This window comes from Dermacentor albipictus, chromosome 1 (genome assembly GCF_038994185.2).
Source record: "Dermacentor albipictus isolate Rhodes 1998 colony chromosome 1, USDA_Dalb.pri_finalv2, whole genome shotgun sequence".
NCBI classification, from domain to species: Eukaryota; Metazoa; Arthropoda; class Arachnida; order Ixodida; family Ixodidae; genus Dermacentor; species Dermacentor albipictus.
In genome coordinates this window covers 36,289,762-36,306,686 of record NC_091821.1, presented here as the reverse complement: position 1 = coordinate 36,306,686, position 16,925 = coordinate 36,289,762, and the positions used below count along the sequence as shown (strand labels likewise).

Sequence of the window (16,925 nt, the reverse complement as noted above, 5' to 3'; positions counted from 1 at the left end):
AAAAAAAACACATGCAGTTACATGCTGTACGTGCACATTATTTTTGGCTAACGACACGTTTGCAAAGGCGATGGCTTTGTTCATGCCTGCGTATTGAAAATGAGGCAAGGACCAGTGCAAGCAACACATCTTAATGTACTATTTCTTAAAACAATATACTGTGCTGTGTATTAGATATTTTTGCTGGACATCACTTTGGTTTTCCACTGTTTAGGTACACAGACTTGAAGAGCTAACCTTAATTCCAAGTTTGCCAAGAGAGAAATAAAGTAAGTATGCTGCCTAAAGTAGTCCACTCCATTTTTTATACATGGCATATCTGAGACACAGGTGTCCTGCTTCTATTATGAGGTGCATTTTTAATCTGCCTATTTACTTTGTCCTTACTCTGCAGTGCCCAAATGATCATGGGTGAATACCAAACGCCTGCACCGGCAAGGTCAGTGTAAAATCTTGGAAGAGTTCACTAATCCGTTGGTGGAGCGAGGATCATGCCTAGCGCGATTCGTTCTGAGATCGCGTTGGACCAACCCTTCTTTCTTTCTTTTTTTCTTTACTGGAATATGTGTGCTACCTGCAAAAAGTAATAGCCTCCATCACACTTTCTTGCATGTGCATGCATATACTCGGAACAGCTGTCTATACACATGAATGATCAGCACTCTTAATACTAATAATAATCTTTATTGCCTTTTGTTTACCATACACATTCTCAGAGATTTTATTCAGCTTTAGTAGATTTAATTTTTTTTTCCATTTCGACATGCTTCCAAAGGCTGTTCAAGGCTGACATGCAATTTTGCCGTTTGCACAGGAAGCACCACAAGGATGCGCTTTGGGAGTTACTATATATGTTCCCCTTGGGAAACGCACAGTAGCTGCAGCGCTTTTTGATCCGATTCTTTCCTATTTTTCTCATGTACTAGGAGAGCATAGCTCGTGGACACTAGGCGAATGCACATGCGAGCTTGTGTCCACGGCCTGCATAGACGAGACTGTATGTCTCAGAGAACAAGACAGTCTCGCTATGCAACGTGGGAGTATGCTGAGCTACTGCTACTACCCCGCGCAGGTCACCTGCTGATAGCACTGAACCATCTACAGTGACCATGCAGTTCATTAGAGCCTGTGCAACTTTCTGGAGCAGTCGGTGTTTGATATCCGGCTGCACCTACGTATGTATATAAAACTCAGGGCTGGCACTGCTGTTAGCGCGGAACTTTCCCCAGCATTTAAAAATAATACAAACACAGAAAATAGCCCCTATTCTCGTTTCTTTGTTGTTCTCTCTCATTCTGCCTATCTCTACTTTCTCGTGGGCTGTCCACAGCTCTTTACCCTATCCCACTGCTGGCTGATGTTCAGCTGCTAGCTGTCCGCAAGACAGTTATGGTTCGGCCAACAGAACTCTCTCCTTTTGTTCTTGCGACCACGAATAAAATAGTTTGCTCATCCTTTGCATGCAGCAAGTGCATCGTGACGGTCAGGAATGCGACCCTAAAAATGGAGATATGAGGAGACGAACACAGTGGTCTGCTCTGGGAATTTCCGATTGTCGTGGACACACTCTGGGTTGATGGACGAAAGTGCTTTTCTTTTGTGCAGTCTTCACTAATGCTACTTTTACTACAAAATAGACACTACTCAGGCCTGATGACTGGCAATGTGCTTCCCGGTGAGAAGGAATCGTCATGCCAATGTTAAGTTGTATTTCTATTGATACTGCACGCAGCAACAAAACGACGATGGCGCACCAAGGCAGCAGTTGTCGCTCGCGAAACACAAGGGGTGGACTGGGGAAGATACTTTTTTCTACCAAAAGCAGATCACCTGTCACTACAATTGCGCTGAACCGGCACAGTATTTGTTTTTCCAGTCATGAGTGCATGTTGTCGCCTGGTAGTGAAATTTGAATTACTTGCAAGATGGCTGCTGTGGTACCCCTACCTTAAGTGCAAATAAATTTCCATTCTGTGAAAGCAAACCAGCTGGTTTCATTCTTTTCTAACTGCCAGAGTGAGGAAAGCTTAATTTTTCTTCTTATAAAATTGGGCACATGTTAGACATCAGTGGACATTTTTTCTACTTTGGACAAACTGGGTGCTCGTTAGAATCTGGTAAATACTGCCAAATAAACCAGCCATGGGTTTGGACACTTTTTGTTCCTATTTTAATTTGATCCAACAAATAATTCAATTGATTCTGTCAGTCCCACAGAGGTCAAATTAACGAAAGCCCTCTGTAACTACATGTAAAGGGTGGTCTGCATACAGACCACATTGTTTGGAACATGTGAGTAACAATTTGCCCATAAGCACTTCACGCCTGTACCTACTATAAAACAAGCTATGTTGTGCAGAACACCATAGTAGGGTTGCTCCAATTTTCTATGGTGGATCTGGGAAACGTACAGCGGTAGTTTAGTGGCTATGGCATCGTACTTCTAATCTCGAGGTCGCAGGTTCAATTCCCGGCCGTGGCAGCCGCATTTCGATGAGAATGAAAGGCAAAAAAACTTGTGTACTTATGTTTACCTGCACATTAAAGAAACCCAAGAGGTCAAAATTAATGCGAAGCTCCCCACTATGGCATGCCTCATAATCATATCATGGTTTTGCATGTGAAACCCAAGAATTTAATTTTACAAAATTTTGCAAAAAAAAAAAAAACAAAGGCAGGTGCTGGGGCTAAATATTGAACCCAGAACTTTTTCTAAGCAGCTCCATAGCTTACATATTGAAATGTAATATGAGATGATTATACAACACCTACCTTTTGCGACACTTGAAGTATCTGCCTTCCTCTCATTGACAGCTCCAGACTGCAGTGCAGATGCCTGCGAACGAGGCATGAAAGACGGCCCCATAGATGGCTTGACAGCCACAAAACCAGGCTTGGATGCAGATGGGTCACCAAACTTGAAGCCAGTTGATGCTGCTGATGCTGTCACACTGGGCTTGGGAAAGGTGGGAGCCTGGGCCAGAGCACCGGAGCTGACAGGTATGGTGCTAGTAGGCCTAAAAGAGAATGCTGAAGCAAGTGTTGTTGCACTTGATGAACCTTGCCCGGCAAGCTTAAACTTGAATTCATGCTGCGTGACTGTTAAAAGAACATTTACAAAAAAAATTTAGAAACAAATAACAGGATACTAAGCGTAAAAAAAAACAAAGGAAAAAGGAAAGAAAAATAAAAGCACACATTCCAGCAGTAATTATGTGGCATGGTGTGGTCTTGGTGTTGTAGTGGCCACATCTCATTATGTCAGTGATGGCATTTCATGTTAACACAGTGAACTTTTTATATTATGCTACTTCACAGGTACTGACATGAGAGAGGATTCCACTTCCCTATTTCTAGGACAGTGCAGTATTGGACAATGACGACATGCCTAGGGTGGCATGACCCTGAAGAAGTGTGACTGCTCATATATAAGAGCCACGAAAGGTTGTCATGGCTGGGGACAGATTATCTTACGAGATTTCCTGGGAGCACCTCGGTGTCACCAGCATGCAACCTTGCTGATCTTGGTGGGAGAGGGGAGGCAAATGCAAGTAAGTTCACCAGAAACACTTCATGCTTCTTTCCCCAATTTTCTGGATAATTATGGACACCCTGAAAGGGCCCCTTACCAGGCCACATAAGAAAATTTCAGTTATATGCTGGAAGTTGTTACGTGCCCTCTAGAGAGTGTTCTACTGAAAGAATATTCCAAACTGGTTCATTAATAGTCGAGATAGAAATATTTCAGTGCCGCAAACCCACGATTTCAGGAGGCGAGTGTCACCGCCAACATAGGCTCTCTCTCTACTTGCCTCATATAGCCACTGCAAGCTAAACTCCTTCCCTGCATTCTCCCATACCGGCGCTCGAGGATCACATGTCACATACCTCACAGACCCTGCCTTTTTTTTTTCTCGCTTTTTTCTGTGCGGTGCACTTCTGCTGACGGTGTCGCGCGCGAGCTGTTGGGTTTGTCTCGTTTCGCACAGCACACAATTTTGCACGCTGTGCAGGACAACACCTGATTAGCGAGCACTGAGGCAGGCGTGAGAAGATGAAAGAGCATGATTGCGTTGCTGGAACACGGTAGAAATTGATGCAGTTTTGGTGCCTGCGCGCGCGATTGCACGACATGGGAACAAGCAGACGAAACGGAAGCACATCCCTCTTGCTGCGGTGCGAAGTAAAACAAAAACACGCAGACTTTCGGTTTGTGTGTTTTATTATTTCCCTAAACTTTAACTCGTCTACTGAAGCGACAGATTAGACAAATAAGAGATGTTGCCTTGAATATTTCTCTAAGTCAAGTGCCACTATGAGCGACGTCACAGCACAGACATGTACGTAGGCGCATTTGCATATGCACGTCGCCTCTCCGGCTGGGAGCCTGCCGCCAATGAGGAGAAGGGCAAACGCTGTTTGGTTTGAAATTTATGCTCTTTCCACAGCGCATAGCAGTGCAATACTTAGCAGACACGATTGTTACTGCACATTGTGTGCACTGCTCTTGTAAGCTCAATATGGCCAGACCTGGTGAAGGGCCCTTTAAGGATACTCTGGATAAGTATGAGCACCCTAAACCCATTCGCTTCGGCAGCCGGCAATCAGCCTGCTGCGACGGCAAAGGCCAATGTCAGAGTGACCGGCAATTCACCAGCTGCTCAAAGAACGGCTGTTCCTGGCTATTCTTCATAGATGGCAGCACATTGCAGGCTATTTTCTAGTTGTGTTAGGTTTTGCACACTAGATGGACATATTTTTCTACCCTTTCAGCAGGTGTTGTTTGTAAAACAATGGAAAGTCTCCTGCATGCCAGACTTCACTCTGTCGTTTTAGCCGTTGCAACCAGAGTACCAGGCTTAAAAAAAAAAAAAGTGCCCAGGCTTCAAAGTGCGCTCTCTCTCTCTCTTTTTTTTTTTCCAGCACATGCCACCGAAAACTGTGAAGTAGATGTATTCGATGCTGTGCTTGGTTTTCAAGGGCCAAGTTCAAAAATTTAAGAGTTGTTCTTAGGGCAAGAAATGCAAAAGTGCACTCTGCATTCCTGCATGTTTTAAGCTTTTTCTTTTCTCTTCAACTTTACCTGACAACAAAGCCTTTTGTGAACAGAATAAATTAGATCTGTAAATTTTGTAGCACATTTTAGAGCAATTTTCTTACAACACCGAACATGCTCAATGAAGCAGGAAGATGTGCTGCAGAACACCAAATGAACGGAAGCAAAGGGTTTAAATGCTACAGCGAAGTGAGAGTGCTGCAGTATGCTCTATTTTTACTTTTGTACAAGGCAGTGTATACAGTGCTTCACACAGAGCAAATGATGACAGCGTTCATGGTTTCCAAACAGTGCAAAATTTGTCGACAGTTGATACTGTTGACAGCTCCACATTTAGCACAATAAAAGGTGCTGCAGCAGCAGTTGCAAATACGGTTTAGCCTTGTTATAACGTAGTCACATCTGACACAAAAATAGCTTCATCATATCTAATATTCGTTATAAACATATATTTGTTACAGTGCAATAGTGGTGAGACTGTTTCTTATTTACTTTGTTATATCTGATGACTAGTTATACAGCGGAATCTCGTTAATTCAAAGTCAGGTTTATTGGAACTGATGCTGTGGTCCTGTCAAAATTATGCGCATTTCGATGTGTGAAAACGCTGGTAATTTGAACACGTAAGCCACTGCGACAGCTCAGTCAGATTTCGAACATACCGCACCTCCGACCATGCTCTCACCCGCATGCCAACTCCCGTGGCGGCGCTTCCAACCCAACAGTGCGGCTGCTCGTCGGCTGCTGCTCCTGCCTCCTGTTGCAAATACTGTATTTTGGTGCATGTAATGCACGCCAAAAATTTAAAGAATTTAACAGTAAATTCGGGGCGTGGATCATAGGCGAATTTTGCCTTGAGGTATGGCTTCACAACAGCCTTGAAGCCACACTTCCGGAACTCAACACTAATGTGTCACCTAATGCAGTGCTGCACCTAAGTCCTCTGTTCAACACGCTTCCTTTAATTCGAACTCCATTAATTTCGAACAAATTCTCAGGCCCCTTCGAGTCTGAATTATTGAGATTCGACTGTATATGTGTTCAATATAACTAGTTCAACTGTACTCATATGCCTCATGTGCCCCGCCTGTAGAGGCACCACTGTAGGCTGCCATGCAGCCGTTTTGAGGAGCACTTTCAGGTACGCAGGCACAGCTGCCCACCTGTTGCTGCCAAAACAGCTCATATTCAGGACGTGATTTTCGGACTGTGAAGAATGTAGTAAAATATTTTGCAGTGCAGTATAAAGTGTTTCTCTCTCTCTCTCTCTCTCTCTCTCTCTCTGTGGGAATGGGCCCACATATAAGTTTTAAGCTGTTTAGAATGATACAAATCATGAACACAAAAATGAGTTCTTTTGATGGCAGCAGCCAACACATGCATACGGTCATGGCTCATGAGACTTTGCTACCAAGTACTGCTCATTATATACTTCCCTAGTGTGCAGTCAATGCATCAATTTAAAGCTAAGGAATTTTCGCTCATGTGCCCTGAAATGAAGGCCTGTTTTGCAAGATACTGCATTTCATGAAGAAATATGTGCAGTTAAAGTTACTGCAGGTTTTCTTTGACTGATTAGTTATAAAAATATGAAAGTGAATCTATTAAAGGAAAAGAAAATGCATCAGTATCAGTGATATTAGCACTAATTTTAGTAATGATTTACTGAACAAAAAGCGTAGTTTATCAATAACGATTTCATTATTACAATGCCAACTGTGTGTGGCTTAGTGCCCATTATTCCCTACCTGGTACTTCAGATCGCACACATCCCATGCAATTTCTCTTTACGCCTCCCTCAGGGATTATCTCATTCACTCTCTCATCATGGCATTTTTCTTCAAACGGCATATGGTGAGCATGCCCACTGCCCCTTCCAATAATGGCAGCAGAATGCATTAGAATATTTAAAAACAAAGCAGGAAAAATGGCTGTCTATTAGTGCATAAGCTATTCAATCTGTACCTTACATGTTATAGATGCTTGTTGAGGCATTGAATATTTTACCAAAAATGAAATTTTTTTTGGAGCCAAGATAAAATTTATTATGATAGAAAAGTCGGGATGTTTGCCTGTATCGAAAGTCTGACCAGCTGCAAAAGATGCCTTTGTTCTTTGTTTAAATCTCAATTATTCTCAAAAATTAATCTAAAAAATAATTAATCTATTAATTAATCAATTAATCTCAAAAACTTGAGTTGCTAGAATCAACAAGTACAGTCACAGATCAATTTTTTTCACTAAAAATGACCCAGTCAGAAAGAATTCAACAGTGAAATCAATTTCATTGTTTTCAAAAGACCAGAAAAAAGAAGAAATTGATTACAGGCTGTAGCTCGGTTTTGTGCTTCATTGTACTAGAAATTTCATGCTGGCAGAAGTTATGAGTGAGTTCTGCGTTCTTCCTTGTGCACCTCGATGCGAGTCGCAAGTAGTTGTGGAGTGGAGATACCCCACGTGCAACCTTCATTCTGTAGGATTTTCACTTTAGGCTATACTGTACAAAATAAATTTTGAGCTTTTTAGACTTTGTGCCCACGTGAGCTTACGCTGCTTCATCCAGTAAGTGCACATACAAACTTAGTAGGTGCTCATGGTAGCTGCCAGCGGATTGCCCACAGACCCAAACTATACTTCACACATAGGGCCATCAGTCCAGTCCATACACCTGATCTCAAGCTTTATCTCCCATGTAGAGTGGTACAAACACACCAAGAGCAAGATTGCCACAAAAGCTTGCTGCTCGCCAACCCACCAACTAGTAACCTAACCACCACTGAGTAACCAGAGCCACTTGATCAAGCGTCGGTGACCAAAATGGTAGTTTGGTTCTGAGTTGACGAAATTCTCTTCACAGCGGCCATGCAATACTAAAAAATCTGAGGAATCGCCTTAGCAATGAAAGTGACAGCATTGATGACAGCCCGAATGGCAGCATCTTTGCAGCTGCCATGTTTGCATTACGCTCGAGGTTTTGTCAGCCGGGCGTTGGGAGGCCTCGACCTAGGTTCAGCGAGGGTTCGCATGTGATGTTACCTGGAAGTTACCTGGAGACATTTGCAGACTGACTCATTTGCCAACCCTTACAAGTATTCACTAATATATCCGAGCTACTTCTCACCTAAATGCAAAAACTGCAATGCCCATAAGGTGGACCTGACACATATATTTAGCGACTGTTTTGGGCTAAATCTAGGGTGGAACTCCAACTTAATATCACTTTGGACTGGGTGGTAGCGGTGTCCAGCTTGGATCCCACAGTCCAGCCGTGGACCATCAACTGGGTTTTGGAGATTGCCAAAAGTCGAGGGCTTACGGCCACCTCACGCCGCCTGGCAGAAGAAAGAACCCAGTAATTCAAAGAAATCAAACATATGATAATAAAGTTTTTCCTCCTCCTCACACTACATGCATGTGAGCCCATCTTATTCACCAGTCCTGGAGGCGATAATTGTGCCGCTACAGGGCCCCCCTCCTAGTGCGAAGCACGATTGAAAGACATGCAATAGGTGTGCGTATACAAAGCGTAGCGCCCGTTAAGAAGTCCAGTCCTGCATCAGGATGTCTGCAATGGAAACAGAGCGCACATAGGCACACATTGTCTTGTGCATTGAGGATGTTAGGTTCATGCAATCCGAGAGATATGTACAGTTGAACCTCGCGATAACAAAATTGACGGGCACCATGAAAAATTTTGCTTTCATGAGAATTTTGTTGTAGTGAAATGAGACAGCACAGATAGGTAATGCGTCGCAGGACGAAACTTTACTGTCGAAATTCCATTACTTCACTTCGGCAAGCTTGCTGGAGGATATAGAACTGCATTTCTGGCAGTACAAAGTGTGCCGCATGCCTTGATCAGCACTGGCACCACTGCCATTGAGCAGTTTTCTCGGTTAATTACTTTCGGAGATATGATCACTTTTGCGAGATTTTGCGTATCTCAGCACAGGACACAGAGCAAAGGCGCTCCATGCCGGCACCAGCATTTCTCCAGTGCACGCTGTCGCCCGTATGCACCGACACATCCAGAGCCAAGTTCGAAAGTGATTGCATCTCATATAACCGAAGGGAATCGATCGAGATTACAGCCTCTTCGCGCAAACCTATGTCCGGTGCCGAATCCGCAGGCGATGCCTGTTGGGTGGCACCAAAACCAGCATTCTTGAAGCAATCATGTGTATTCCAGGACGATCGCTCAATCACAGCCTGATGCGTAGCACTCCATGTTGCGACCGCCATATCAAGCGCCATAAACAATTCCATCTTGGTGAGACGTGGATTCCCTTCTTTTTGCTGCATTTTTCTCACCAAGGTCCACATTACGCACTGCACTAGGTGTGCAAAAACAGTTATCACATGCCGGTAGTAACGCACGTGCCGCTTAAGACGGGCGATGAACAAATAAGACGGCAGCCATGAAGTGTTTCCAGCGCATACGGTTCCTTTTGGCACTTGGTTGCTTTTGTAAACAAAAATTGTGCCGCCCTTGCAAGTGTAATGTGGTGGTATTTTCCACAATTTTACAGCAAAGCAGTCACATTTGAGCACATTTTGGAGCCCGCTAGCCTTGTACGAGTAAGTAATATGTTGTGGGGTTACGTTCCTGCAAATTTCATTGATGCGGGATTGTAGTACAGATACATTTTGTTGTCAGGAAGTACGAAATGCATCGAATCAATTCAATTCATTTTATCTCACCATACACATGGTCAGAGCTCTTGGGCAAAAAGCTGTGCGAAACAGCTTGACTGGGCCCAAGAGACCACATCAAGGTAGAGCAGCGCGACAATGTAGACATCACTAAAAAAATAAAATAAACGACAAAATAAAGGCAGGCAGCTAATACAAAACACATAGTTAAATACGGTATCAGCAGCCAAGATCTCGTTAGGTGTTCAGCATCCACACTTTGAAATTTGACACCTTGAAATAGACACTGTTTGAAAGTTCAACAAAGTTACACATACACTAATGTAGCTGATACATGAAACCATTTCATACATAAGTAAAACTAAGAAAGGAAAGTAGTTCAACAAAAAGTAAACACAATAAAAGAAATTACAACAGTGGAACACTGCAGAGGTCCTACAAAATGAAAATCAAGATCAACAAACTTTTCAATACATAGATATGTCATTACGTGTTAAGAAATTGCTGCCTCAATTGGTTTAACATAGGCCTAGTATGAAATGTGTAGTTATTTAAAACTGAAGGGAGATCATGTCTTAGTGACTGATGCTTATAATTAGTTCTAAAGCGAGGAACACACCAGTTATCAGTACTTCTTGTGGAAACAATATGTTCATGCCGTTCTAGTGATGCACTTGCGGTTAAGAAGTCATGAAAGAGGCTTTTTGAAGAATAAAGTACGCATAAAATTTGAAACTTGTACAAAGCTGTCACTGGAATGATATTATAGGTCACGAACAAGGGACTGGTGTGACAGAGGCGTGGGCGATTTGCAATGTACCGGGTTATTCTTTTTTTGCACTGTAAGGATTTTATCCTTGTTAGTTTTCGTTGTGGTGCCCCAGACAAGATGGCAGTACAGTCGAACCCACTTATAATGATACCGGTTTTAACAATATGTCAGTTATAACAATGAGAAGCTGCTGCAAATCGACTTTTGTGTGTTTTTCATGGTGAAATAACCGGCTTACTACAATGCCCCGATGTCGCGTTATCGGTTATAACGAAGTATGGCTGCTGGGTGTCTGAGCCGAAAGGTAGTGAAATGCAAAATCCTTGAAAAGAAAAAAGGAGAAATTCGAGCTGCTGCATGATGGGCCGCTGCTCCAACAGCCGCCGCGCACTCATTTTCCAGCCATCTCAATGCGGCTCTCTCCCGTCGCCATTCCACCCCTCAGAAGACGAATGGGTTGTGCCTATAGATCTACGCGCCCCTCCCTCTGAAACACAAATGGACCGCACCAACTGTGCCACAAGCAGATTAGGCAGATTGCTCGCATGTTGCTCGCTGGCTCCTCATTCAGTGCAGTTCTGTGAACAGCTTAATTGCTTGCATTCGTTTTTGTTGGTTGTGTCGAAGTCGTTCCTGGCCACGTGGTTTTTCAACTTCGCTTGACTGGCCGCTCAAACGGAAGATCGCTGATCTGCCCACTGATCATCGGCAATGCAGGAAGTTGCCGGTGAAAAGAAAGCGCACGGCTATAGATTCGGAAACTAAGTGCTTCTAACCAATGAGACGATCATTGCCAACATGCTTGCATCGGATAGCGACAGCGATGATGGCAGTGATGATGCGGTAGGGCACGCTGCCTCAACGTTGTCCTCACAGGAGGTCCGGCATGATTCAGTCCCTCCAGGGCTTCCTTTTCACAAAGAACTTTCCCCTGCACTATGTGGAGCACTTCGATGCCTTGGAGAAGGATGTCGGCAAGCTTCGCGTAAAGCATGCAGCGAGATGCTTGTGGTGATCTCTCCTCAGCGTTTCTTCTGGATTTCTCAAGCTGACAGGCTGCCGCGGCAGCCTTCTCGCAATTTTTGAAAGGTCCCTTTTGGCGCCACCTAAGTGATGCTTTAGCAGTGCTCGCATATTGCTTGCCACCTGTGACACCTCTTTGCAGTTGTTACAGCAGTGCCATTCTTTAATTCCAGCAGCCGCGGCTTGTTACACGCGATTGGAGTGCCCAGGAAACAGTTAAATGAGTGAACACCATCAGCAGCCAGGCGGAGGAAGGTGGTGGGCACTGGCCTCCCCACCATTTTCTCTTCTCACATCAGCTCTGCCATCCCCCATTTTGATTTTTTGATGCAACCCGGTTATAACAATTATCCGTTATAACAATGGAATTTTCGTGGCACTTGAATATTGTTGTAAGTGGGTTTGACTGTAGTTTATTTGGGAGGCAAACAATGCGTGATATAGGTTTAACTTTATTTGCGTTGGAAGAAACGTTCGGTAGCGAGAGACCGCCCCAATGACTGTAGAGACTTTTTTGCATATGTTTACAACATGCAAGTCCCAGTTGATGTTACTATTAAATGTAACTCCAAGTATTTTATATGATTCTACAATTTCAATATTCTGTTCTTCATAGGTTATGACATGATTTGAATGAAATGTTTTATTTTTTGCTCTGAAAACAAGTATTTTAGTTTTAGAAGCACTAAGTTTCAGGCCGTTTGAGTGCGTCCACGTGGGTAACTTTCCAAGAAAATCTTCGCATTGCTTCCTTAATGTATCTGCATCTGGACCTGGCATAAGTAAGGAACAATCATCGGCATATATGATAAACTTCACTGGTCTGTCGGTGATTACGATATCATGTATAAAAACATTAAACAAAAGAGGGCCTAAGAGGCATCCTTGTGGTACTCCATTTTTCACGGGTAGAAAGCTCGATTGGCGCCTTCTCAAGTATACCATCTTGTGGTCCTATGGCCGTTCACCGGGGATACGAAAATATTTCATTTTCACGAGAATGATGTTGTTGTGGGTTTCGACTATACCGGGCAGCAACGGCAGAATAGGTTGTGAGCAAGGTGCAGCAACAGTGATTCTGTAGCGCGAAATCGCGACCTGCTACAGGTTCTCATAGAAGCCTGGGCCTGTAGAAGTCAAGAGCTCCAAAAGAAGACCGCCTGGCAGCTCGGGACTTGTGTGGAGGTAGCCCAAGTGTTGGTCCCTCACAATATATACGTAGAAGTGATGCTTGAGCTGAAGAAACCAGATGGCAGAGTTGCTCCTGCAAAACTTCGGTAGGCCATGCAGCCACGGAAGGTGTGAGCACAGAACACAATCGGAAGGCTTGCCTGCTGATGCTTGTGGTGAAATGTTGAATGCCGATAGCATCACGGTTGTGGTAGTCGCTGTAGGCATTGTGAAGGTTGTGCTTGTGGTGCCGCCGTGCCTGTGAGAGTGAAATGTGCGCCTAGTGAAGCCGGTGGGAGAGCCTCTGAATCGGCGACAAGTGAGGTGCCCCCTGAACAGAAAGCGGATAGCTTGCGGGAACGTCCAAGGAAGAAGAGCGACAGGCCGTAGGGTAGTGGAAAACACTTGTGTTTGGCCCAGTGAATTCCTTGGAAAGAGTCGTCGCGCAGCTGCCTTTGAAATAGGGAGAAGGCTCACGGATTGAGTAGAGGTTTGATGTTTGGGCCGGTGTGTGCCAACGATCGGCACAGATGGACGTAGGCGATGCGAGATGACAAGACCTGGAATGATGCGACGGTTCAAATGGCGAGAGCTGTAGAAGTCGGGGCCGGGAGGTGGCAGCTGGAGCCTAGAACGCAGCTGGAGGCTGCAATCTTGTTCATACAGAAGCGGCTGTCGAGCTGGATGAACCAGATGTCGATGTACAATTCCTGGTCACCCTATAACCGTAGGACCTCTGCTGGACTGCGCGAGGCCACGTCACTCTCGCCTTGGTAGCGTCAGTGCACTGACGCAGGCATGTCTGGGCTCGGTCGTCCGGTGTAACCAATCTGTGTGAGGTGGCGTGAAGAGGTTTATAGAGTCCACAGTTTATTGAGTCCGGCCAGCCATGCTGCTGCGAGGTCTCGGGAGCGGCCAATACCGTGGCGCCTCAGGCCGAGCGCGCCAGCGTGTTCCTTTTCTCACGCTACATGCACATGAGCCCATCTTCACCAGCTCAGGAGGTGATGGACGCGCCGCCACTAGTCTAAAGAATGAAGCGACACATTGGCGGTGTCCGAAATTTTGGTCGTTGTTATACGCTGGTTCTACAGTGTAGGTGGCGTTGTCGCAGGTAAGTTAGAATAATCAAGCAGGTTTGAAAATTGGGCATCCAACATATCGGTCAACTACAGCAAAATTAAGTGCAGCATAAAAGATCCCCTTTAAGATACCTTCCTACACTGTGCAGAGTAACCACTCTGGGTCCAGATAGTTGCAATCATAGGCCTGCCACTCTGCTGCAAGAAGGAGGTTCATTAAAAGCCAACTATCCGTCGCATTAATTTTAGACTCTCGTCTGGGCACATGCTACTTGCCACCCATAACAACACTGACCTAAATGTATGCAGCTTTCTTTTTTTCTACATATTGAATGAGAAATTGGCCCAATCATACTTTTTCTTTTACAAAGGGAGCACTTTGTAAAATGGAGAGGAGGGGAAGAGGCTAATGAGCTGCCATTCGCAATATTGCCAAGAGGCATCCATTAGATGGCAGGCATGGCTGCCATCTGATAGTAGAAGTCTTCACCTTACCTTTATGTAGGCAGAAGTCTACTAAACGAGGAAGGAACAGGAGCTGCATCCACCTACAGTCAAAACCACTTACAACAACAACAAATTTAATATTAATATATTGGATACAACAATGAGTAGTAAACGTTTGCGTGCCTTTTATGGTAAAATAAACTGCTTACTACAATGTTTCAATGCCGCATTATTGGCTATAAGAATTAAATCTGGCCACTGGGTATCTGCACGAAAAAGAAAGAGGCAAAATATTTGAAAGGAAAAAAAAAAGTGAACCGCCCCCTTAAGGCATCCGTGTACTGCATACGCTGCACAGCATGCCTCTCTCCCATCTCTATTCCAGCCCTCCAAAACACAAGTTGACTGCACCGAACGTTGGAGGGGTGACAGGTGTGCAAATGGGAGTCAGGAAACAGGCATGTGAGGCTGGCGATGCAGTGACGGCGCACCATGCTGCGTGCGCTGTATATGGGTAGGTGTCAGAGCTCGCATCTTTTTTTTCTCTTTCAAGAATTTTCCATTTTCTTTCCTTGCAGCATGCACCAAGAAGCCAGATTTAATTGTTATAGGCGATAGTGCGGCATGGGAACATTGCAGAAGCGGTTTATTTTACCGTAGAATACACAAAAGTTCACGGTGCCCTGCTCATTGTTACATCTGAGTACGGTTAAAAGTTAAAGCCAGTAATGATATCAGTAGGTTCGACTATACTTCTTTCTGTCTAAAATGTTCTGATAGCTGACCCCTCCGTTCTCTTTATTTTTCATTTTTTTCTTTGTGCAGCTCGTTTATAATTCAATTTTCTCGGCAATTGAATATTGGTGTAAGTGAATTTGACTGCACTCAACACTTAGTTTTGCAGGTATGACTGGTTTAAATGCGGAATGCAACATTTTAGCTAATACCCTTGGGCACTCCACTAAAAGCTTTGGAAGGAAGCCATTCTTACTAGGTGGTGTGAAAGGAGATGGTGAAACAGTCTCCTTGGTGGTGACAATGGCATCTGAGCGGGTTGGAAGTGGCTTTGTCACCACATTCGTGACAGCTGCAGATGATATTTCTGGTGGTGCCATGGTCAGCGGGCTAATAGTGAGCTCACTAGGAAGCATGGTGGGAAGTGCTGCTGAGCCCTTGTGGTCTGGACCACTGTTGCTGCCTTGTACTGAAACCTCGATCACCTTTGTCAGAGGCTGGAAAAAAAAAATGTTAAGGAATAAGTTATCAATACACACCCATCATGGTAGTAGTTCATTCTGCACAGCTGACAACACGGGAACAGGCCCAGAAAAGTGAGGCTGACCTATCTTAAGCTCCCCTTACGCAGCAAATCCTACATAAAGAGCCCAGTTTTAGACTCAAACTACATTGTTCTTGTACGCCAGACACATCTTAATATCACCTTCCTCAAGGAAAAAATTGGCAGTTTTGCCTGAAGGTCACAGCTCTGACTGCAATAGCAAGATTTAGTGTTGTGCTAGAATTACTTGAATGGTGTTCCGACTATATGCAGGTCTAACTAACGCAGACGGGACATACGCCAGCGCACCAATATTTCTGGCGCCGTTAAAAGCTTTAAGATGACGTATACGGCCTGCAATGACATCACAAAGGTGCCACTATACTGCCTGTAAAGAGCTGCAACAGTAAAATTACATAACTTCCAGGCTTGAGCACTGACACTGTTTTGCACTTTTAATATTTAATAGTCTTAGATGATTCAAGATAAAAGCCATGCGCTGTGAATGCTATGTTTCATGATGTTTGTTTGTGGGCTGCCATGCTCAAAATTCTGAGGATTAATTTATTCAAAAACATAGAAACTGGTTTGAGCAACTTTGGTGGTTGAATAGTATAGCAATCTACCTTGCATTTATGGCATGTATAAACATATAGCATACACATGCCTAAATATATGTGGAGCACCACGGCAATGCCGATGGTGACGACGAAAATTGTCTATAGTGTCCATATAGTTGCTCTCACAATAAAGTGAGCTATGAAAAATACTGCAGCATACAGAATAGCCAATAAATAGCGGCAACTTGTTCCAGACATGTTAACTCGCAGAAAGTCATACAAAAACATTTTTTGAAGCCACTTTGCTGCAGGAGCTGTTACAACTTTCAATATTGCAAAGCTCGGAAGACTGAAAAAATTAGTACTCCTCACTACTTTGAGGCCCCAGGAGTGTGATAGAAGCTTCGCTACAGTGTCTAGCGACATGTCTGGTCCTTGTGCAGTGGCTTCAACTTTTCACAATGACTGTAAATGGCTCAGCATTATCAGTGGTACCGCAGTGGTAGAAGCAAGGACACACTTGCCCTACAATTACACTGCACATTTCTAAAGCTGCTGCAGTGCTCAAAAATAACCACAAAACTTTATCATACCCGTACACTGCACCACAGTTTAAAGTTTAATATTGCTATACGGACACCTTACTGGGTTCAACACAATATTTAGCAGTCACACAATCATCGTGTGCTTCGTCCTTCTCTTCTGCTACTGTCTTCCTGCACACATATTTTCCTTCCTAGTGTAGTTCCTAGTTCAACTGTATTAAGTCATTGATAAAAATTTACCTCAATAAACTAAAAATGACACTTTCTTCTGGTAACAAACACTTAACTATAAAAACCAGCTTAAAGAAAGGAAAACAAAATTCTCGCTAGTTAGTCTA

The 16,925-nt window shown here is 44.0% G+C and overlaps 1 protein-coding gene across 10 annotated transcripts in view; it reads right to left on the bottom strand.

Annotated features, from left to right (window-relative positions):
- Nup214 (nuclear pore complex protein Nup214) overlaps window positions 1-16,925 on the bottom strand; it is a 357,324-nt gene that overhangs the window by 107,912 nt on the left and 232,487 nt on the right. For 9 of the 10 annotated variants that reach the window (XM_065430714.1, XM_065430718.1, XM_065430719.1 and 6 more), the window contains exons 22-23: window positions 15,195-15,435; window positions 2,773-3,099 (exon numbers count right to left, since the gene is read on the bottom strand). In XM_065430714.1, the coding sequence (XP_065286786.1) occupies window positions 2,773-3,099; window positions 15,195-15,435 (568 nt within the window). The remainder of the gene's footprint in view (window positions 1-2,772; window positions 3,100-15,194; window positions 15,436-16,925) is intronic. The other variant, XM_065430721.1, reaches the window with a different exon arrangement.